This window comes from Hemitrygon akajei, chromosome 16 (genome assembly GCF_048418815.1).
Source record: "Hemitrygon akajei chromosome 16, sHemAka1.3, whole genome shotgun sequence".
In the NCBI taxonomy this organism is placed as follows: Eukaryota; Metazoa; Chordata; class Chondrichthyes; order Myliobatiformes; family Dasyatidae; genus Hemitrygon; species Hemitrygon akajei.
In genome coordinates, this window is record NC_133139.1 from 75579374 (window position 1) to 75603159 (window position 23786).

Sequence of the window (23786 nt, forward strand, 5' to 3'; positions counted from 1 at the left end):
AAAGCACCAGGTCCAGATGGGTATACAGTAGAATTTTTAAAATGTTTTTCCACTACTCTTTCTCCTTGGTTATGCAGGGTTTTTGAAGAAGCAATTAGATTGGGCAATCTGCCACAATCTTTTTATAGAGCTTCCATTTCTTTAATACTGAAGAAAGATAAAGACTCTACTGACTGTGCATCCTATAGACCAATATCTTTATTGAATGTAGATTCCAAGATCTTTTCCAGGTTACTGGCATCCAGGCTGGAGAAGGTATTACCCCAAATTATTTCGGAAGATCAAACTGGTTTTATTAAAAATCGCTATTCTTTTTTCAATGTTAGGAGATTATTGAATATTGTTTATACTCCTTCACATAGCACTTCAGAATGTGTTATTTCATTAGATGCAGAGAAAGCATTTGATAGAGTTGAATGACCATACTTATTTTATGTGCTTGAGAAGTTTAATTTTAGTCCGACATTCATTTCCTGGATTAAACTGATATATCATACTCCAGTAGCCTCGGTGCTTACTAACAATCTAAGATCTCCCTTTTTTCGTTTATTTCGGGGTACTAGACAAGGCTGTCCTCTTAGTCCATTATTCTTTGATATTGCATTAGAACCCTTGGCAATTGCTATCAGAGAATCACAGAACATTTTTGGCATTAATCGTGGGACAGATATACATAAGTTATCATTATATGCTCATGATTTATTATTATTTATTTCTGATCCTGAGAAATCCATTCCTGCAGTTTTATCATTGTTGGTTCAATTTAGTGATTTTTCCGGGTATAAATTAAATCTTAATAAGAGTGACTTGTTTCCTTTAAATAGACAGGTTCCAATTTATGGAAATTTACCTCTTAAATTAGTTAATGACTCTTTTATTTACTTAGGGATTAAAATCACAAAAAAACTATAAAGACTTATTTAAGGTTAATTTTTTACCCTTAATTGATCAAATTAAATGTTTGTTTACTAAATGGTCACCACTATCTTTATCTCTGATAGGTCGGATTAATGCTATTAAGATGGTTATTTTACCCAAGTTTTTATATATATTTCAAGCGGTACCAATTTTTATTCCAAAATCTTTTTTTGCTAATGTTGATTCAAAAATTTCCTCATATATATGGCAGAATAAAAATCCTAGGTTAGGTAAAATATATTTACAGAAGGTAAAGAAGGAAGGTGGATTAGCATTGCCTAATTTTAGATTTAATTATTGGGCAGTTAATATCCGATATTTGATATGTTGGTTAAAAGATTGGGATATATATTTTAGCCCTCATTGGGTGAACTTGGAAATTAAATTTGTACAAGGATTTGCACTGGGTTCTATTTTAGGGACTTCTCTTCCCTTTGCTCTTTCTAAATTGCCGAAACGAATTGACAACCCGATAGTTAAACATACTTTACATATATGGTTTCAATTTCGGAAATTTTTTGGGTTGACTCAGTTTGTTTTAAATATTCCTATTGTATCCAATTGCTTTTTTTATCCTTCTATTATAGACCAAGCTTATTCAGCTTGGAAGACTAAAGGATTATTATGATTTTCCGATTTATTTTTGGATAATTGTTTTGTGCCTTTTGAGCAATTATCTAATAAATATAATTTGCCTAGATTTCATTTTTTTAGATATTTACAGATTAGGAATTTCTTAAATACTGTACTTCCTACTTTTCCAAATTTTGTGTCTTCAGGTATTTTGGAGAATTTGTTTGAACTAAATCCTTTTCAGAAAGGGCTAATATCAAAACTTTACAATATAATTATGAAGATACGTTCAGAGCCCTTTTATAAGACTAAAAATGATTGGGAAAGAGAACTTAACCTTATTATCCCTATTGAGAATTGGGATAAAATTCTTCAATTAGTTAATACATCATCTATATGTGCTAAACATTCATTAATACAGTTTAAAGTTGTGCACAGGGCTCATATGTCCAAGGATAAATTGGCTCGTTTTTATTCCTATATAAATCCTATTTGTGACAGATGTCATTCTGAGATAGCATCTTTAACTCATATGTTTTGGTCGTGTCCGCTTTAGAAAAAATATTGGAAAGATATTTTTGATATTATTTCTGCGGTATTGAACATTGATTTACAACCTCATCCTATTACTGCAATTTTTGGTTTACCAATGATGGACTCACTCCATTTATCCTCTTCTGCTTGTCGAATGATTGCATTTCTTACATTAATGGCTGGAAGATCTATTTTGTTGAATTGGAAAGAAATTAATCCTCCTACCATATTTCATTGGTTTTCTCAAACTATGTTATGTTTAAATTTTGAAAAAATTAGAAGTGTTGTATTTGATAATTCTATTAAATTTGAAAAGATATGGAGACCATTTATTCAATATTTTCATATGATGTAATATGACCCTGTTCCAAGCCTATTTGTTTTTCCAGTTTTGATTGTATATATGTTGAGAGGATCGGAGTTGACGACACTGATGATTTTCTATTGTTGTGAGATAATCAGCCCTTTTTTTCTATTTTTTCTTTTTCTCTTTTTTCTTTTTTTCTCTATTAGTTATTAGATTATTAGATTAGTTTTTTTGCATATTTTTTTTCTGTTTTCTGTTTTTAAAAAAAATATATATTATGATATACCTAGGTTTGACTTGTTTATTTGTATATTGTATCGTTCATGATTTGGGAATACTCATTTATACTGTCATCATTGCTTATGTATTCTCTCATGTTTAGTTGGAAAGTGTATGTTTGTAATCCCATTATATATGTATCATTTTATTTTGTTGATATTAATAACAATAATAAAAAGATTGAAAAAGGATTGATTATCAAGACCGAATTAAAGGAAGGCAGGGGCAGGCGCATTGTCCCACCAGCCGTTCTCTGAGTGGACAGAGTCAGAATGGTTTTATTGCAGCTTTAGCTCTTTGAGGTGAAAACAAGCTTGAGTCAGAGAAAGCAAAGTAATAGAAACTCAAGAGTCAGTTTATTTTCCTTCACTTCTTTATCTGTGCTTAGCTAGGATAGATGCCAGAAGGACAGTGGAAAGCTCCTCTTGCTGCATGCAGGGAGTCACAGGGAACTCCAGAATAATTTCCGACCACTTCTGTGTGAACAGCATCCAACTTCAGCTTTTACCAATCCGAGTTAAGGAATTCGATCATGAACTGGATGAACTCCGGATCATTCGGGGGGCTGAAGAGATGACAGATAGCGCATGTAGAGAGGTAGTTACTCCCTGGATGCAGAGCACAGGAGACTGGCTGACAGTCGGGAAGCGCAAAGACGTTAAGGAACCGGTGCATAGTTCCCCTGTGGTCATCGCCGTCTACAACATATATCAGTTTTGATACTGTCGGGTTGGGGGTTGACCTAACAGACGAAAGACACAGCGGTCGGGTATCTGGTACTGAGTCTGGATTTGAGAGTTATCATTGAAGGGGGGAGAATAGGCATGTAATGCTGATAGGTGATTTGTTAGTTAGGGGAACAGTCAGGAGGCTCTATGGGCGTGAGCGAGATTCGCGGATGGTACTTTGTCTGCCAAGTGCGACTGTCCAGGCTATCTGCGAGCGAATCCTCAGGATTCTTAAGTGGAAAGGTGAACAGCCAGAAATCGTGGTCCATATTGATACAAATGCCATGGGTAAGACGAGTAACGACTGTATAAGGTTTTCACGGAATTGGGTGCTAAATTTAAGGGTAGTACCTTCAGGGTTGTGACTCCAGGATTGCTACCCATGCCTTGTAGTAGGAAGTAGGAAGATTATGCTGTTTAATATCTGGCTAAGGAGTCAGTGTAGGAGGGAGGGTGTAAGAGCTTGAGATCATTGTGATCTCTTCCACGTTATGCGGGACCTGTACGGACGGGTCGGCTTCCATTGAATTGACGTGGAACTAATAACCTAACGGGAAGCTTTGTTAATGCTGCATGATAGGATTTAAACCAGAACTGCAGGGGCATGGGACCAGATTGCCATAACAGTTTGTGGAGAGAATGTGGAGGCAAATGTTGTTAAGAACTCAAAAAAAGTTAGCAAAGAAAATGTTGAGCGTGGTGTAACTAGTGTCCTGTGATGCTCATTGTCTCATTGCAGGAAGTATCATAGGAAGGACAGATGATAGTGCTGAAGATGAGGTAGCTGGTTTACAAATAGAGGCTATGTGTAGTGAGGGGAGGCTCTTGACAGGGTAAAATTCCAGTAAACAGGATGAGCTGCATTGTTATAGGCGGACAAGATCGAAAAGGGTGAATACAGAAGGTGTTGTATTTGAATGTGCACAGTATGCAGAGTGAGGTAGTTGAACATGCAGCACAGTTAGAGATTGGCAGGTATGATGTCCTAGGTATCACTAAATCATAGGTGAAAGGAGATTATTGCTGAGAGCTGTATCCCATTGTATCTCCATTGTATCCCAAGGACACGCAGGAAGGCGTTGCTTTTTTGGTTTAAAAAAATTGAATCAAATCATTACATATTATCATATCATTACAAATCATTACATATCGAATCATATATTTCGGCGGTGTTGAAACATTGTGGGAAGAGTTAAGTAACTGCAGGGGTAAAAAGACCCTGATGGGAAATGTATACAGACGCCCAAACAGTAGTAAAGATGCAGTCTACAAATTACTCTGGGAGATAGACATTGCATGCCGAAAAAGCAACATTACAAAAGCCTCGAGGATTTCAAAATGCAGGTGAATTGGTGAAATCAGGTTCGTACATGATTCCAGGAGGGGGGATTGCTTGTGAGTCTCTGCGTTGGGTTTTAAAGTGGCTCGTGGTTAATACCACTAGGGAATCAGCTATTTTCGATTGGGTGTTATGCAAAAACCGGAATTGATTGGTGAGGATAACTTGAAAGAACCCTTAGGGGAAGGTAATCATGATATGATCGAATTCACACTTGAATTTGAGAACAAGATAAAGTTAGATGTATCAGTGGAGTAAAGGGAATTACAGAGGCTTGGGAACTGAAATGGACAGAATTGCTTGGAAAACAACACTGGTGGGGATGACAGCAGAGTGGCAAAGGTTAGAATCTCCAGAATCAAACCGGAATGCACAGGACATATACATTCGCAAAGCAGAAGTATTCCAAGGGCAAGATGACACAACCGAGGCCAAAAAAGAAGTCAACACCAATAAAAAAGCCAACGAGTGGGCACATAATAGAATAAAAATTAGTGGACAGTTAAGACGATAAGTAAAATCAGAACACGAAAATAAGGTAGCCAGTAATATTAAAGAGAATGTCAAAAATTTCTTCAGGTACATAACAGACAGACAGACAGACATACTTTATTGATCCCGAGGGAAATTGGGTTTCGTTACAGTCGCACCAACCAAGAATAGAGCAGAAATATAGCAATATAAAACCATAAATAATTAAATTGTGGTAAGTAAATTATGCCAAGTGGAAATTAGTGCAGGACCAGCCTATTGGCTCAGGGTGTTTGACACTCCGAGCGAGGAGTTGTAAAGTTTGATGGTCACAGGCAGGAATACCTTCCTATGAGGCTCAGTGTTGCATCTCGATGGAATGAGTCTCTGGCTGAATGTACTCCTGTGCCTAACCAGTACATTATGGAGTGGATGGGAGTCATTGTCCAAGATGGCAGGCAACTTGGACAGCATCCTCTTTTCAGACACCACCGTCAGAGACTCCAGTTCCACCCCCACAACATCACCGGCCTTACGAATGAGTTTGCTGATTCTGTTGGTGTCTGCTACCCTCAGCCTGCTGCCCCAGCACACAACAGCAAACATGATAGCACTGGCCACCACAGACTCGTAGAATATCCTCAGCATCGTCCGGCAGATGTTAAAGGACCTCAGTTTTCTCAGCAAATAGAGGCGGCTATGCCCCTTCTTCTAGACAGCCTCAGTGAAAGTATAAATGGGAAGGGAGTGTGGAGATCTGTTTACTAGAAAATTATCCTGGAGGTAGTACTCGGGGACAAGGAAATGACAGAAGAACTGAAAGTACTTTGCTTCAGTTTTACTGCGCAAGACACTAGCTCTAAGGTGGCTGCTTCAGGTGTTAGGGGTCATGAAGTGTAAAAACTTACTATTGCTAGAGAAAAGGTTCTCTGGAACCTGAATGGTCTGAACGTAGTTAAGACACCTGGTCCAGGTGCTGAACGAGATGGCTAACGAGGCATTAGTAATGAGCTTTCAAAAAATCACTAGATTCTAGAATCGTTCCAGAAGAATAGATAATTGCTAATATCATTCCAGTGTTCTGCAAGGGAGAGAGAAAGAAGGTAGGAAACATTAGGTCAGTTAGTCTGAACTTTGTGTTCGGGAAGATGTTGGGGTCAATTATTAATTAGAGTTCTCGTGGTACTTGGAGGCGCATTATGCAGTAGGCTGTAGTTAGCATGGCTTCCTCAAGGGAATATTTTGTCTGAGAAATTTGTTGAATTGTTTGAAGAAATAATTACCAGGATGAACAAAGGAGAATTGGTTGATGTTGTGTACCTGGATTCTCAGAAAGCCTTGGACATGATTCTAGCACGGTTAAAGCAGTGGCTGATTGTAAGGAAGCAAAGAGCATGAATAAAGCGAGCTTTTTTTTGGTCAGCTACCGGTAACTAGTGGTGTTCCACAGAGTTGGGACCGATTCTCTTTATGTTATATGTTAAATATTTGGACAAGGGAATTCATGTCTTCGTTGCAAAGTTTGCAGATAAATTGAAGATAAGTGGAGGGGCAGTTAGTTTTGAAGAAGTTGAAAGCCTACAGAAGGATATAACCCGATTAGAAGAATGATCAGTGAAATGGCAGATGAAATACAGTGCCGAGAAGTTTACAGTCAGTCACTGCGATAAGGAGGACATTGGGCCTGGACCCAAAAGCAAGACACAGACACTGAACTACCTGGAACAGGACTAGGCGTGAGAAGGAAGCAAGGACAGTGGGGAAGAAAAGGACACTGGACATGACACTGGTCCCAGAAGAGACAAGGACTTCGGGCCTGTGCTAGGACCTGACGAGGATAGATTATCGGAACATGGAACTGAGAACTAGGAGCCTGGGCTTGGATTCCGAGGCAGAGACTGGGCAAGGACCCAGAACCTAGGTCTTCACTCTGGCTCGGACTCCAGAACCTGTCGGACAAGACGTGACTACAGAATGAGGAGAGGCTCAGGGCTGGACGTGAGACTCCTGAACTGGACAAGGAAACCTCAGCACAGGACGAGGGAATTCCAGCACCGGGCTGGGCAAGGTACTCCTGTGCTGGGAGAGGCACATGGACATGACGCCAACCCAGAGACTTGGTCGAGGAAGAGACAGGAACATGGAACACCGAGCCGGGACCCCTCCTTGAGTACAGGACATAGGGCCAGGACTCATAACACAGAACGCTGAACACGAGGAGACTGTTCCCAACGCTAGGTAGCGGCAAAACGGCCGGACCTACCTAGCCAAGGCATGGACACAGACAGACAGTTCCAAACCGGGTAAGGCTACAGTTACAGGCAAGGCGAGGCAAGGCTCGAGGCAGAGGGAATGCGAGGCGATGCAAGGTTCCTGGCATACGCGAAGCGAGGCGAGGCAATACTCCAGGCAGAGGCGAGGTGAGGTGAGGCCAGGCCAGGCTCCAGGCAGAGGCGAGGTGACGATCCAGGAGACGTTGAAGGGAAGGGATACGGACAGGAACATTCCAGCAGCCCAAGCCTGTATCCTGAAGCTATTTATGTGGCCAGCACAAACAAGAATCAGCTACCTCAACAGAAGCTGTGGAAACCTTGAAATCCTGGATAAGGAACATGGACCAGACCGTGAACCAGAATGCGGATTTCACTGACCGGACTATGACATGCACTTTGGTATAAGAAATGACGTCTTGACTGTTTTCTAAATGGAAAGAAAATACAAAAAAATATCCGAGGGGTAAAGGGTCTTGAGAGTCCTTGTGCAGGGTTCCCTAAAGGCTAATTTGCAGTTTAAACATGTGGTGAGGAAGGCAATGCATTGTAGCATTCATTTCAAGAGGGATAGAATATAAAATCAAGGATGTAATGTTGAGATTTTACTAAAAACTACTGCGACCTGAATTGGAGTTTTGTCAGCAGTTGTAGGCCCCTTATCTTCGAAAGGATGTATTGAAATTGGAGAGCGTTCAAAGGATGTTGACGAAAATAAGTCAGGATTGAATGACTTGTCATATGTAGAACACCCAATGTACAGAGGGAAAAGAAGCAAATCCTGCAAACATTTTGCAAAGGTTTTGCACCCTGGCACTAGTGGAACAAAGTTTCATATAGCGCTATACATCTGCTTGGCTGAAATGCAATAAATTTGAACTTGAACTTGAAGAATGACTCCGCCTGTCCTTTCATCAATTTTTTCAATTCAGAATATAACATCGCATTGGGCCTGACTGTCTCACTCGCTGACGGATTCAATATCTGACTGAGATGTGCTCAACACATGGTTGAACATTTATATTATTCTCTATTACACTGATGAAGATTATCATAGTTCTTTAAGCCATTGTAGTCTGAAGAAAGGATGATCTACGTGTAAGCTAAAAGCCATGATCGGATGTGTTGCCTTTTCAGCTATAAAAAAAAACTCCGAGCAGACCCTGAGCTCCATCGCCAAAATTGAGGACGAGATTTCGCAGCTGACTAAGAGTAAGTTTAATAATTATGATAGTTGTTTTGTCGTATTTTAATACATGAAACACTCCAGTTTGCAGAGAAACAGGAGGAGTGAGGTTGTTTCGCCTACTCCTACATATATCCCAACTGCAGTATCCAGACCAATCCGGCACATTTGCTTATCTTCCAGACACATATCTCATTCTTTACCTTCAACAGTAGCTACATCACATCACTCCACAAATACACTGGGTTGAAGCAGAAGAGAGATAGTGCTGAAAATCATAAATGAAAGCAGAACTTGTTAGAAATTGAAATAGAGACATGTCAATAATTTTGGTGGAACAAGAAATACATGTTGATGAGTACCATTCATTAGTACTGCGAAATAAGAGTGGGCACGTACAAATTCATTCCAGTTTGCAGAGAAACAGGAGGAGTGATGTTGAGGTTCAAATATATTTCGCAATGGACTGAATTCTGCCATGGCTAGGGCTATGGGAAGACGATATTAATACGTTTCCCATGTTTTAATTTCTCCCTTAATTGCAGTAAGTGGGTAGTCATAATGTGGGCATAGAATATAAAATGCTGCGTAATGCAGAGCTAGTGGATATTTTCAAAGATTAAAATGTCCTAAATACTTTTATTATGGTACGTACAGAAAATAATTGTGCAATAATAAATCAAAGCAAATAACCTTCATATTTGAAATGCACGGAAGTCAGTGCACAGCCTGAAGTCAGTCATCACTGCAGGCAATCCAAGAGCATGTTACTTACATACTGTAGCTTCATTTCAGCACATAAATGAGTGACTCTGGAGAGCAGCGAGCTGCACCACGACCGTTTCCTTTCCTCCCGCCCCGATACCGATTCACACATCAAAGTTGTTCAGGTGCTCATATCGAACAAACAGCGTGGCTTTCTTCCATCTCAGATCCCGTATTTGCGCATCGGTAGGATCTCGTGCCCAGGACCTTTCATCTCGACTGGGCCTGTACCTGGCTTTTCTAACTGGCCCGACACTTAAATTGGTCAAAGATCAGCTGATTCCTCGCGCTCGGGTCCTGCCGCTTCGTATCGCCTCCAAGTCCGCACTAGCAATGGCCATACATTGGTTTGTTGCCCGCTCACGCGTCTGTGCTCTGCCGTATTGATTCGGCCCGTGTCCACCACTTGCCTGGATTCACACGGCAAAACTACAGGTTGTTCAAAAACTGTAATAGTAAAGCGAAGTTACGGGCTATTGATTGCAGTGATTGTTTTGGATTGTTTGATTCATAACTTACTGAATAGTTTGGATTGCTGCAACCATGTATTCCCTGTAATTCATCAGCGCCATCTAAACACGGAACACAAGTTAGCCAGCCTGTAAAATGGAGACAGAAGGACTGACTTAAATTCACAGATGGCGGATGTGCCGATAATTAAGATAAATAGAAAGCACGTTTGCTGTCAGCCATTGTAAAATATGCAATTGAATCTGAAAGGTTAAATTTTGCCATACAGCGTATGGTCCTGTTATCTTGTTAGCACTTTTTAATAGTTCTGATCTTTCAGGAGGTGCGAAACAGGTAAGTCAGAATGGGCGGAGCACGTCAAACCTCTCCAGCGCCTGGTCATGTCATATTATCTGCAGCAAATTACTTCTAAGTTACTTCAGCCTATCTGATCTCCAGAAGTACTACTTCCCAGCTCTCGCAAATGTTGGTGAATCTCGGCTGCAGACATTATTGCTCTACAGACGCTGTCAGTAAAGTCGTGAGCAGAAGCAGATACAAAGCCTAAACAATGTTTTAACTGGAGTCATATACAATTCAGCAGAATCACCACTTTCCACATACTTTGCCAAGCTGATAACGTTCTGGAGTATTTAAGGAATGGCAGAGGCAAACCACTTCAACTTTTTGAGTCACAAGTTTTTCTTTCAATGTCAGTGTCACTGGCGGAAGAGCAGCACTATTAGGAGTGCGCAGAGAATGAGAGCTTGCAGAATCACCGGGTTGCGTCACTTAACAGTAGATATAATACAGAAAAAGAGCAATCAGTTCATCATATCAAGAATATCTGTGCTGATTTCGCTGTTAAAATAGTTGCACATACTGCTGATGTGATGTGCAGTTTTGCAAAATAATTAAAACACGACTCGCATGATGTGTAAGACGGGAAAATAGTTACGAGTCGAAACAAGGGGAAATTCTCCGGGCTCATAAAAAAATCTGAAGCTGTTAGAAAGTAGATTTCAATGACTGCATCTCAGACTTACATTTCTCCTTTTCGTTGTTTACATTGGCTCTACATGGGCAGAGATTCTACGTCTTTATTTTTAAACGGCAGGAACTATCTTTCACTGTTTCTGTATAAATGGACACCGCATGCTGAGCTATAGGTTTTGGAGAAGAACCGAATCAACCTTGGGATATATTAGTGTCTTAGGAAAGAGCCACAGAAATCTGATTAACGGGAAGAAGGATAGTTTAACATCCCAACGACATTAAGTCGCACAACCATCGAATATCGCTATAGAAAAAGAGGCACAGGCCCATCCTATCAATGACGATAGAAAAATTTCCAACATAGCAAACCTAAATTTGCAGCATAACGCCACTTCACTTGAAATACGTTCCAAAGGGCTGTTATAATAGGTTTATGGCTGTTTCATCAGCTTTGAATGTAGATTCAGCACCGCACTATAGTATGCACAAGATGCCTCCCTCCTCAAATCCCCCAAATTGTTTGAGATATATTCTTCTTAATTGTTTTTCGCCCTATTCCGTTCCAGCTGGTGTGGCAGTCGCTCAATGTTTTTTCTCCAGTGCCCGTCACAGTTCTTATACTCACCCTGAAATTATCTTGTTAATCTTCCTTTTATTGCAAAAGGCAGCCTTTCCGACTTTCAAAAATGCTATTTCCATATCTGAACAATAGCCTCCAGAATCAGCGGCCCATCCGTTTCAATAACTATCATATTACGTATAATGCAGTGAACAGTGTTTTGTATGCAACCACGAATTATCGAACTCGTGTAATCTGGTTCTGTTGCCAGATGCCTGTTATTGAAAATGTCCTACTGCCTAATAATGATGACTAAATATTTTGGATAGCAGACCATTTCCCTCTATGACTAGATGATTATGTGCGGGTGAACATTTATTTTCCATTTCAGATACAACAACGTCAATCGCTGGTGTGAAGAATGAGCTTTCTCAGTGGAAGAGTGATGGTGAGTGTAAAACTACAATTTGTTGAATGGCTGCACATACAGATGGTTCATATCCTAAATTTGTCCTCCTGAGTCCCGCCGTCAGTTCGGGCTCGAACTGATTTCTAGGCTGGAGGACATTGTCTCCACGTGTGGATAGTGGAAGAAAAGAGAGATAATTGGGAAGTGTCAGTGTCACTACAATGTTTACTTCAACATGTCCCACCTCACTGAACACCATTTACCCATCCTATAGAAACAGCAGCTGCCTTGCTCCAACCCTAATCAGGACGTTACTCGAAATCTTTGTGTGACAATGCTGTCCGCAATTGGCTCTCAGTCATATCCCACGTATGAATCTGCTGTCAGTCACCAACGTTGTGTCGCGTATTATCCACCATCAACACTGCCCACACCAGTAGTTCTTCCATTTCACGCACATCTGTCTCATCCCATCCTCCCGCCAACCCACCAGGCAGAGGGTTCCTCGCGTCCTCACCTACCACCCCATTTTTTCTCCGGGTCCAGCACATAATTCTCTGTAGCTACCGAATCTCCTACGGGATCCCACCGCCAAGCACATCCTTCCCTGACACCTCTCAGCCCACTGTCCATTTTCCGTTGGTATAGCCCCTACACGGCTCCCTTGTTCACACGTCTTTCTCTATTTATCCCCCTCCTGGAACTTACCCTTCCAACCGGAACAAGTGCCACACCTGCCTCTACCCCTCTTTCCAGACTACCATTCCGAGCTGTAAGCAGCCCTTCCAGGTGGTGTGACACTTTAGCTGTGAATCTGTTGTGGTCATCTACTCGATCAGGTGCTCCCGCTGCAGATTCCTGTACATTGGTATAGCCCAACATAGTTTGGCAGACCGCTTCGCCAATCACCTTTGCTCAGTCCACCAGAAAACAGTCGAATCTCCCTGTAGCCACTCATTTTAAATCTCCTTCCAATTCATGTCAGTCCATGGTCTCCTCTACTTCCAGGATGTGGCAACACTCAGGTTGTAGGTAGCCTCCAACCTGATAGCATAAACATCAATTTCTCGAACATTCCGCAATTGCACACCCACCCTCTTCATCATTCCCCATTCTTGTTTCACTCTCTTCACCTTTTTCTTACCTCTCCATCGCCCCCTTCTGGTGCCCCTCCTTCTGTTTCTTTTCTGGACTGTTTCTTCTATGCCCCTCTCTGATCAGATTGCCCCTCCTATTGTCCTTTATCTCTTGCACCAATCAACTTCCCAGTCTTTTACTCACCCCTCCCAATCCCCTCGTTTCAACCATCACCTGCCACCTTGTACAACTTTCTTCCCTCTCTCATATTCTTATGTGACTTCAGGACGTTTATTCCAGTTTTGATGAAGGCCCTCGGTCCGAAACGTTCACTGTTTATTCCTTTCCATTGACCAGACTGATACTGCCTGACCAGCCCTGTTCTTCAAGCATATTGTGTGTGTTTTCAGGGAAACACATATCTGGCGCAATTCTGGTTTATGTCTCCAGTTTCATTGAAAACGAATGAATGTAATGAGCCTGCCTGTCTTTCTCGCGGACTGATTCAATACCAGACATAACTGTGCGCAACATAGTTTTACCTTTTATTTTATTATCAGTGATATTGATGACGATTGTCGTCGTTCTTTGAGACTTAGACATGGGCTGGATGGGAACGAAAACAACAGAATCTGATGTGTTGTCCTCATTCAGTTGCAGCGAACTTCAGGAAGATGGAGGGCACCATCACCAAACTGCAGAACGATATTTTGCACCAGAGTGACAGTAAGTTAAAAAGTTATCAGCTGGAAATATATCTCCAATTTTTAAGCTGGAACCTACACGAATGTTGATCCAGAGCAGAGGGGTGTTGTTTGCTAAAATTGCTTCGGCTACCCAGAACTATACCACAAACATCATACTCTAACCCTCTTCTGCTCCAATGTTTCCTGTTCATTTGCATTTTTCTTCCCTTCTGATACCCATTCTCCATCCATCTTGCTCCGACACTTTCCCATTATCATCAGCTGCAACGTCCATTTCGGAAAAATATCATTTGGACTTCAAACTGCTTTGCCGAAACAACTCCACTGGATCAACCCCCAAGGCAACAGTACTGGGATCCTGATACGACAGGACGATAAATTAAACTATAACACAAAAGAGGGGGGTTGCTGTTGAAGTGCTCGTGCGTTTATTGGCTGTTCAGAAATATGATGGCTGAGTGCGCCAAACTGTTCCTGAAACATTAAGTGTGTGTCGTCCGGCTTCTGCTCCTCCTCCTTGATGGTAGCAAAATGTAGTGGACATGTTGTGAGTGATTTGGGCCCTGAATGATGGATGCCGCCCTTCTGAGGCATCATCCATTCAGGAATGTCGTCCTTTCACTCCACAACCGAGTATCCCTGAAATATGTCCATCCATGTATAAGAATCAGAATCAGAATCTGATTTTATATTAATGTCACATGTGTGATATTTGTTTTTTATGGTAGTGGAACAATGTAACATATGGTAATAAAGCGATACATTTAAAAGCATATATTTATAACATAAAATAAACAAGTAGTGCAAAAATCTGGGGAGATTTGCTCAGGAAGTGTTGGTAGGTTCATTGTCTATTCAGAAATATAATGCCGGAGGGGAACAAGCTGTTTCTAAAACGTTGAGTGTGTGTCTTCAGGCTACTTTTCCTCTTCCTTGATGGTAACAATGAGAAGTGGACATGTTCTCGGTGATGGGGGTCATTAATGTTGGATGCCTCCTTTTTTAGGCTTCATCCATTCAGGAATTTCCCTTTTATGCTCCGCATTCAAATATCCCTGAAATATGTCCATTCAAAGTAGCACACTGCTTTAGACATTAACAGTACTTCAATTTATTCACAGATCAGCCACGATGTCCCACGCAATGGACTCTGTTCAGGAATAGCTGTTATCGTTTTTCTTTAGCTACATCAACCTGGGTAGAGGCCCTGAGACAGTGTGAATCGGTAGATGCCCATCTTGTTGTCATTAACAATGCCGAAGAACAGGTAGGAGATTTTATTTTTGAACGGTCAAGCTGACCAGCATCTTCTGATTGTTCCTCGCTTCGTGATGGCGTTGAGTCACAAAAGCAGAGAGAAGCCATACATAGCTAAGTGCTGGGCTGTTGCTAGTCACTGTCTGGATAAATCTTTGGTATCGAACAATGACAGCTCTTTTTTCATTTATTTATACATTCTTATTTAAACAAGTTGCTATTCATTTTTATATTATAACCTCTGAAAATCGAATTCACTGTATTACGAACTGTAACGTTTTAGAAATCAACTGGCAGCAGTAGATTACACATGGAGTCTGAGTTTGATCTGAAAACCACTGTCTTTATTAGTATCTACTTATAATATTTCTAACTCAAGTTGAAACGTAGAGAAAAGTTAAGTACGGAGAATTCCACAGGTTCCACACTAGTAAAACGAGACAAATGTTGCCTTAGGTCTTGTCCGACGTGTCGTTCCAAAACCACAACAACATATTATCGAAATTGACCTGTAACAGGGATACTGTCTTCTGGTGATTATCACACATCACACCCAGGCAAGGGTTAACACATGAGTGCATGAGTGGTCCCACAGGATATCCCAAAAAACACTTCTATAGATTTGTATTCTCCCTCTCTCTCTCTCTCTCTCTCTCTCTCTCTCTCTCTCTCTCTCTCTCTCTCTCTCTCCCCCTCTCTCTCTCCCCCTCTCTCCCTCCCTCTCCCCCCCCCCCCTCTCTCTCTCTCTCTCTCTCTCTCTCTCTCTCTCTCTCTCTCTCCTCTCTCTCTCTCTCTCTCTCTCTCTCTCTCTCTCTCTCTCTCTCTCTCTCTCTCTCTCTCTCTCTCTCTCTCTCTCTCTCTCTCTCTCTCTCTCCCCCCTCTCCCCCTCTCTCCCTATGTGTGGCTATGTATTCTAATCTGTACAGACAGCGGAAGCCTGTCCCTGATGTCATAGTCCCGCCTTACTTAGGCGCTCTTCCAGCGATAGTCCACAGTAAAAGAAACCTGAGAGTTCTTAACAACTGGTATTCCGAGCCAGGGTCTTCCCTCAGTTTTCCTTGACATTAAACGGTGTGATGCACGAGTATTCACAGACTGAATTATGGTTGGAGCAGACACAGACTCTTTGTTTAGTTCCACCAACAATCAACATCCTGGGAGTCATCTCCGAATAGGAAATCGTACACAAGGCATTTTTGTATAATGGATGTAAGGTGTCTCTCTGAGGCTATGTATTCTATTCTTGTTCTTCTTTTCTCTTCTGTTGTCCATCGGAATCCGATAACGAAGTGCACACCATAACGATGAGATCTTTGATGAGAATATAGTCCTTTTCATGGACCCACAAATTCTATTGCAGTTGGGACGTGTATATGTGGTAGTGGTGGTGACAGTGGGGGGGAGGTGGATGGGTAGTGACGGCAACCATGGCTGCATTTATCCTGGCTCTCTTCTGCTGTCTTCTGGTTGCTATTTCCATCTCCAGAATACGAACCCCATCCCTACACAGCTCTCGCCAAGTGTTACGGTCAGCAGCAACATCCTCCAGTTCCTCAGGTGTGATTTTACACTTCCTTAACTCATTCTTCACTTGATCCTTATAGCGCTTCTTCGGCCCACCAGCTGAGCATCGACCACGATGAAGCTGGCCGTGTAACACTCTGCGGGGTAGCCGACATGGGGATATGAGGATATCCACATGAAGATGTGGAAGCATTGGAAAGGGTACAGAGGAGATTTTCCAGGATGCTGCCTGGTTTAGAGAGTATGGATTTTGATCAGAGATTAAGGGAGCTAGGGCTTTACTCTTTGGAGAGAAGGAGGATGAGAGGAGACATGATAGAGGTGTACAAAATATTAAGAGGAATAGATAGAGTGGACAGCTAGCGCCTCTTCCCTAGGGCACCACTGCTCAGTACAAGAGGACATGGCTTTAAGTTAAGTGGAGGGAAGTTCAAGGGGGATATTAGAGGAAAGTGTTTCACTCTGAGAGTGCTTTGTGCATGGAATGCACTGCCTGAGTCAGTGGTGGAGGCAGACACACTGGTGAAGTTCAAAAGACTACTAGACAGGTATATGGAGGAATTTAAGGTGGGGGGTTATATGTGAGGCAGGGTTTGAGGGTCAGCACAACATGGTGGGCCGAAGGGCCTGGAATGTGCTGTACTATTCTATTTTCTATGTTGTATATCCTTATCATATGGCCCAGCCACTGCAACTGACGCTGGGTGGTCCTGGCCTCAATACTTCTGCAGTTGGTCTTTACATGTATTTCAGTGTGAGGCACCTGCTCATGTAATTCCGAGGATACGCTGAAGGCAGATTATGTGGAGATGCTCCAAGGTCTTGATGTGTCGGCTGTAGGTTACCCAAGCTTCCCAACCATAAAGGAGGGTGGTTACACAGACCGCTTTGTATACAGCGACCTTTGTGGAAGGATGAAGGCTCCTGTTCTGAAAGACTTTAGGCCGAAGTCTCCCAAAGCCAGCTGATACCTGTTTAATGCGGCTCTGGATGTCGTTGTCCATGCCACTATCCTCAGAGAGAATGCTCCTCAGATATTTGAAAGATGGCACTACTGACAGCTTTTCATCACCAACAGTGAAGGCAGTTAGGGTGGGTGGGACTCTAGCACTTCTGTCTTGGTGGTATTGACGGTCAGCCCCATCCTGCTGTACGCTCTCACCGCCACAGCAAGGACAGCCTGAAGATCCTCCGGAGTATGAGCCACAAGAGCACAGTCATCTGCATCCTGCAGCTCCAGGACCTGTTCCCTATGGAGTTTGGTGGTTGCCCAGAGCCTCCTGATGTTAAAGACGTTGCCATCTAATCTGACGTCCACTGCCACACCGCTGCTATCCTCAATCTCGTTGTGGAGAAGTATGGTAACACACAAGAGGAAGATGTTAAAGAGCACTGGCGCTAGCACACACCCCTGCCTCACCCCTGTGCGTAAAAGGAAGGCCTCGGCCGCTTGTCCTCCTATGGTCACCCGAGCAGTCATCCCATCATGGAACTGGCGGAGGATGTTACAAATTTATTGGTACAGCCAAATCTGAGGAGGACATCGCATAAGAGCTCACTTTGCACAGTGTCGACTGCTTTGGAGAGGTTGACAAAGCCATAACCAGGTCTTGATGTTGCTTCTGGCACTTTTCCTGAAACTGCCAGGCTGTGAAGATCATGTCGATCGTTCTTCTGTTCTTCCTAATTCCACTCTGTGATTCAGGTAGCATTGACTCGGTGATGTTGCTGATGAGCCTCTGAAGCATCACCTTAGCCAGGACCTTTCCAGCAACAGGAAGGAGTGATATGCCCCAACTATTGCCGCAGATGACCTTGTCACCATTGTTCTTATAAATTACAACGATGTTTGCATTTTTCCATTGCTGTGGGATGTTCTTGTCAGTCCATGTCTTGATGATGTACTGGTAGAGGGTGCGCATATGCATGTACCCTCCGTTCTTCAGTAACTCGGCAGGGACATTTTCAGTGCCAAGTGACTTATTGTTCTTAAGGGAATGGACAGCTGATAGAACCTCCTGGAAGTTTGGTGGTAGACAGAGGTCGTGGATAGGAGGAAGTTCAGGCAGTTCGTCCAGGATGCTGGGGTCTGCGTCAGAATCCTGATTAAGTAGTGTGTTAAAATGCTCAGCGATCCTCAGTGGAATGGTATTCTGATTCTTCAGAAGTGTTTGACCATCTGCTGTTTTCGGGGAGTAACGCATTGATTTATTGGGCCGTGGATGGTTTTGACAGCATTGCAAAAATTATGCTTGTTCTTCTAAGCCATCATACAAAGACACAAAACAGGTTTGTGATAGAATAATCCTCTCTTCCGTTCCACCTCCAAAACTACACAAGAAATTCAGCACCAGAGCATAAAGCAGATTCCTTAATCAAAAGTTTATCAGTAGCTCTGATACATTCATTTATTTGAAGGGCTTCAAAAGAACATTTATAATGTGTATATTCCTGGTAAAACTGCAGGGAGAAAACCAGCAGCCGTAGGGGACACGAGGGACTTCAAAAACGCCCCTAATTTCTCAAAGCTATGACTTCAAAAGTAGCGTCTTAGTACCTTAGTTTTTCTACATACAGGCTCTCAAAGGACAGCATGTGTGAAAAAGTAAATTCAGTAATGGTTCCGGACAGGAACTCTTCCACGGAACTCAGAAAAAATACAGCCAAAGCAAAGCTGGTGGAAGGGTTGGAGATGTAAGATAAATGACCGCCTGGAGTCCGTTTAAGACAAATTCGGTGTCTCAGCACTGCTATGAAAGGCTAGCTAAATTATGCCTTCTTCTCCTGTCATTGCCACTGAAATTTTGAGCTGTTGAAGCTGCCAACGACGCACCCAAGGAGAAAGTATTAAAAAAAGACGATCCAGTGTCATTCTCACGCACTTTCATTAGGCCATTTATCTGCTTTGAAGTGAGTATTTGGGCTTTGTTTATTAGTACATCAACTACGGAGTTGGTCAATACTATTAAATTAATTATTGGTACTACATGCAATGAGGCATTTCCGTTTCCATGGCAGGACTTTTTGACAAGGAACCTTCAAAATCGTTACTGGATTGGCCTCAGTGATACTGCGTCTGAAGGTGATTGGCGCTGGGTGGACGGAACCGATTATTCTTCCTCTTCAACGTGAGTTTATTTCTAGTTTGTCCCACCTCTCTGGCGTTGAATTGTTACGGATTCAGGCAATAATGAATATATGAGTTAGGCAGGGGTTTTTATAACAAATAACACGTTTATTAAACACTGAAAATAAACCCCCCAAAAGTAAAGAAAACACTAACGTAACCGGAAATCAGCTGCTGTGCGGCAGCTTAAACAGTTCTTAAAGCAATGAAGCTTAGACAGTTCTTAAAGCGATGTTGCAAAAACAGTTCTTCAAAGTAGTATTGCCAAAAGTACAGAATGGTCACAGTCCGTTTAAGGGAGAGACTTTTTAAGATGATTTAAATTCTCTTTCACGTCGTGTTGTTTCGGTTCCCAAGATCGAACTTTTTCCCACGAAGAATTTACGAAATGAAACGAAACGGCTTAAAGGCACTGACCTTTCCTTTACAGAACTATTGCCAATCCTTTCTGCTATTTCGCAGGGATTAACATGAGAACAGTCAACGAATTCCTTTCGAATAAGGATCAAACAAGGTCGAACCTGTTTCACCGTCGAAATCGATTCTCCTCGATCTTTAACTCCCGAACTCCGATCTTCACTCTCCACTGATTCTCAACTAGCAGTATTGTAAAGAAACTGCTGGCAATGACCTTTTAAACTTTAGGCATTAGATAAAACTTCATCTTTCAACTAAACTGCGTCATAACATTAAATCACGCAGCGGCATGAAGTCAACATGGCAAATCCAGCCACGAACTGCCCCTCCTCACAGGGAGGGGTTCTCCTTTTATATGCTGTAAATAAAACCTGTCACATGACCTCTACTGGCGGGAAAATGACGTCACTCCACCATCACAAGACCGTTACCTCAAGTCCAGTATAGCTTCAACCCCCGTCACGGGACAAGGGTACCACTGTCACGTGTCACGGGTACGTAACACCTCCCTCCAAAAAAAACATTTTTGGTCTGACAACAACAAATATTTTAAAAATTATTTACAAGAAAATCAAATGTATAGATTTTATAACATACACAATATACAATACAGTATCATCATAACATCTTACAACTCACAATACAGTAGGAGTGTTACAATTGTTTAAAATATCCACTCCATATAAAAAATTACATTGTACATTCAATATCGAGATAGACAATCAGCAACCACATTATCTTTACCTTTAATATGAGTTATCACAATATTGTACTCCTGTAACATCAAACTCCAATTTAATAATCTTCTGTTTTTGTTTTTCATCTTACTCAGAAAAACTAACAGATTATGATCAATGTAAACAATAAGTGGTTTTTGAGTTGTACCAACATATACCTCAAAATATTCTGAAGCTAAAACAAGAGATAACAATTCCTTCTCTATTGTCGAATAGTTTCTTTGATGCTTATTAAATTTCTTAGAAAAGTAAGCTGCTGGATGATTAACCTCATCACCCTCATTCCTTTGCATTAATACTGCTCCTGCAGCCTCATCACTAGCATCTACAGCTAATGAAAAAGGTTTTCAAAGTCAGGTGCCTTAAACACAGGTTGTTGACATATCATTTTTCTCAATTTTTCAAAAGCTTCTTGACAAGGCACTGTCCACACAAACTTCACAATCTTCTTCAAAAGGTTAGTTAATGGAAGGACAACATTAGCAAAATTCTTACAAAATTTTCGATAATATCCTACCATTCCCAAGAATCTTCTGAGAGTTTTTTCCCCGTTGGAGTGGGAATCTCTAAAATTGCCCGAACTTTTGCCTGAACAGGAGCTACCTTACCTTGACCCACAACATAACCAAGGTAAGTCAGAGTGGCAAGTCCAAATTCACTCTTAGCTAAATTAGTAGTTAAGTTAGCTTTTGAAAGCCTTCCAAACAATTTCTCCACCGCAATAATGTGTTCTTCCCAAGTATCATTTCCTGTCACTAAATAGTCAATATAAGCATCAGTATCTTTCAATCCCTGAATCACAGAGTTAATCATCCTCTGGAAAGTACCTGGGGCATTCTTCATCCCAAATGGAAGAACGTTATATTCATATAACCTAGATGGAGTTACAAATGCAGAAATCTCTCTACCTCTGTCCGTTAATGGAACACACCAATACCCTTTCAATAAATCAATCTTTGTAAGGAACTTTGCTTTTCCAACTTTATCTACACAATCATCTACTCTAGGAATTGGATATGCATCTGTTTCCGTTACAACATTCACCTTCCTATAGTCCGTACAAAACCTAATACTACCATCTGGCTTTGGCACCATAACACATGGCGAACACCAATTCGAGTTAGAATGTCTAATAATATTATTCTCTAACATATATTCAATTTCTTTCTCAGCAAGTTCACATTTTTCAATGTTCATCCTATATGGGTGTTGTTTAATAGGTTTGGCATCTCCAACATCTACATCATGTGAAGCTATAGTAGTCCTTCTCGGAACATCTGGAAACAAATCCTTATATTTAAAAATTAATTCCTTCATCTGTTGTTTCTGCTCTAGCTGTAAATGTGCTAGTTTCTCATCCACATTTTCCAGAATGGTTGAATTTGGTAACCTAACAGAAACAATGTTGGATTTAGAATGAAATTCAGATGAATCATCTATCATGTTCCTAGTTAAATCAAACTCATTCTCACTAACCACAACAGTCACAGTATCAGATTGTTTCCCAAAATATGGTTTTATCATATTTATATGGCAAAGTTGTGTTGACCTTCTACGATCTGTAGTTTTTATTACGTAATCCACATCATTGATTTTAGACACAATTTCATAAGGACCATGAAATCTAGCTTGTAAAGGATTTGTCTGCACTGGGAAAAGAATCAACACCTTATCTCCAGGCTTAAACATCCTCATCCTAGCTTCTTTATCATGCCAAGTTTTCATTTTCTCCTGAGCCAACTTTAAATTTTCCTTGGCTAATCTACAAGCTTTATGTAAACGGTCCTTAATTTTCAAAACATAGTCCAACAAATTAGTGTGTACTTCCTTACTAATCCACTGTTCTTTCAATAAAGCTAAAGGTCCTCTAACTCTATGTCCAAACACAAGTTCAAATGGGCTGAAACCTAAAGATTCCTGTACCGATTCCCTTACTGCAAATAAAAGCAAGTTTATACCCTCATCCCAGTCACTTTCATTTTCCACACAATATGTCCTAATCATATTCTTGAGGGTAGAATGAAACCTCTCCAAGGCACCTTGCGACTCTGGATGGTATGCAGACGAAGTGATTTGCTTAGCGCCCAATTTATAAACTATCTGTTGAAACAATCCAGACATAAAATTACTTCCTTGATCAGTTTGTATTTCCTTAGGTAATCCAAAATAAGTAAAGAATTTTATAAGAGCCTTTGTCACAGTTTTAGCTTTTATATTCCTAGGTGGTACAGCCTCTGGAAACCTAGACGAAGTACACATGATAGTCAACAAATACTGATAACCACTTTTTGTCTTTGGTAATGGACCAACACAATCTACAATAACTTTAGAAAACGGCTCACCAAATGCTGGAATAGATTGTAATGGAGCTACTGGTGTAACTTGATTTGGTCTATCCACAATTTGACAAGTATGGCACGTTTTACAAAACATCGCCACATCTTTTCTTAGACCAGGCCAGTAAAAATGTTTTAAAATTTTGTCCACAGTTTTCCTTAACCCTTGATGTCCACCTAAAGGCACACTATGAGCTAAAGCCAAAATCTCATTTCTATAAACTTTAGGGACAACTACCTGGTAAACAACATTCCATTCCTCACTTGCAGGAATTGTAGGTGATCTCCACTTCCTCATCAACACTCCTTTTTCCAAGTAATATCCTACTGGCACCTTCTCAATTTCACTATCTAGTAAAGCTTGTTCTCTTAATTTTATAATCTCAGGGTCTCTATTCTGCTCTGCTATCATCTCCTTCCGAGACAGAGATGAATCTTCATAGTCAGACTTACTCCAAGAATCTTGTTCAAACAACGAAGGTAAGAAAGTCTCTGACACATCCTCAAAACTCGAATCCTGAGTTGAACAGTCATGAGTAACAACCTCATTCTGCACATCAATCTTTTTAGTCATAGCTCTAGTCACAACACAGGAAGAACCTGTGTTAGAAATCATCTCTGGTTCCTCTGACTCCATTGTCAAATGCACTTCAGGAAAAACTTGACCACCTGCCAAGTCATTACCTAACAATAAAGAAATACCCTTCACAGGTAAGCTATGCTGTAATCCTACTTTAACAAATCCTGTAACTAACCCTGACTTTAAATTTACTTTATGTAGATGTACAGGCATAAAATCACTCCCAACACCTCTTATGTA

The 23786-nt window shown here is 41.2% G+C and overlaps 1 protein-coding gene across 4 annotated transcripts in view; it reads left to right on the forward strand.

The window, feature by feature from the left end:
* Positions 1-23786, forward strand: part of LOC140740410 (hepatic lectin-like) — a 67256-nt gene that overhangs the window by 34789 nt on the left and 8681 nt on the right. The window contains exons 3-8 of one of the 4 annotated variants that reach the window (XM_073069548.1): positions 8557-8631; positions 11767-11823; positions 13516-13587; positions 14690-14835; positions 19368-19477; positions 23354-23446. In XM_073069548.1, the coding sequence (XP_072925649.1) occupies positions 8557-8631; positions 11767-11823; positions 13516-13587; positions 14690-14835; positions 19368-19477; positions 23354-23399 (506 nt within the window). In that variant the 3' untranslated portion in view covers positions 23400-23446. The remainder of the gene's footprint in view (positions 1-8556; positions 8632-11766; positions 11824-13515; positions 13588-14689; positions 14836-19367; positions 19478-23353; positions 23447-23786) is intronic. The other 3 variants (XM_073069547.1, XM_073069550.1, XM_073069549.1) reach the window with 3 other exon arrangements.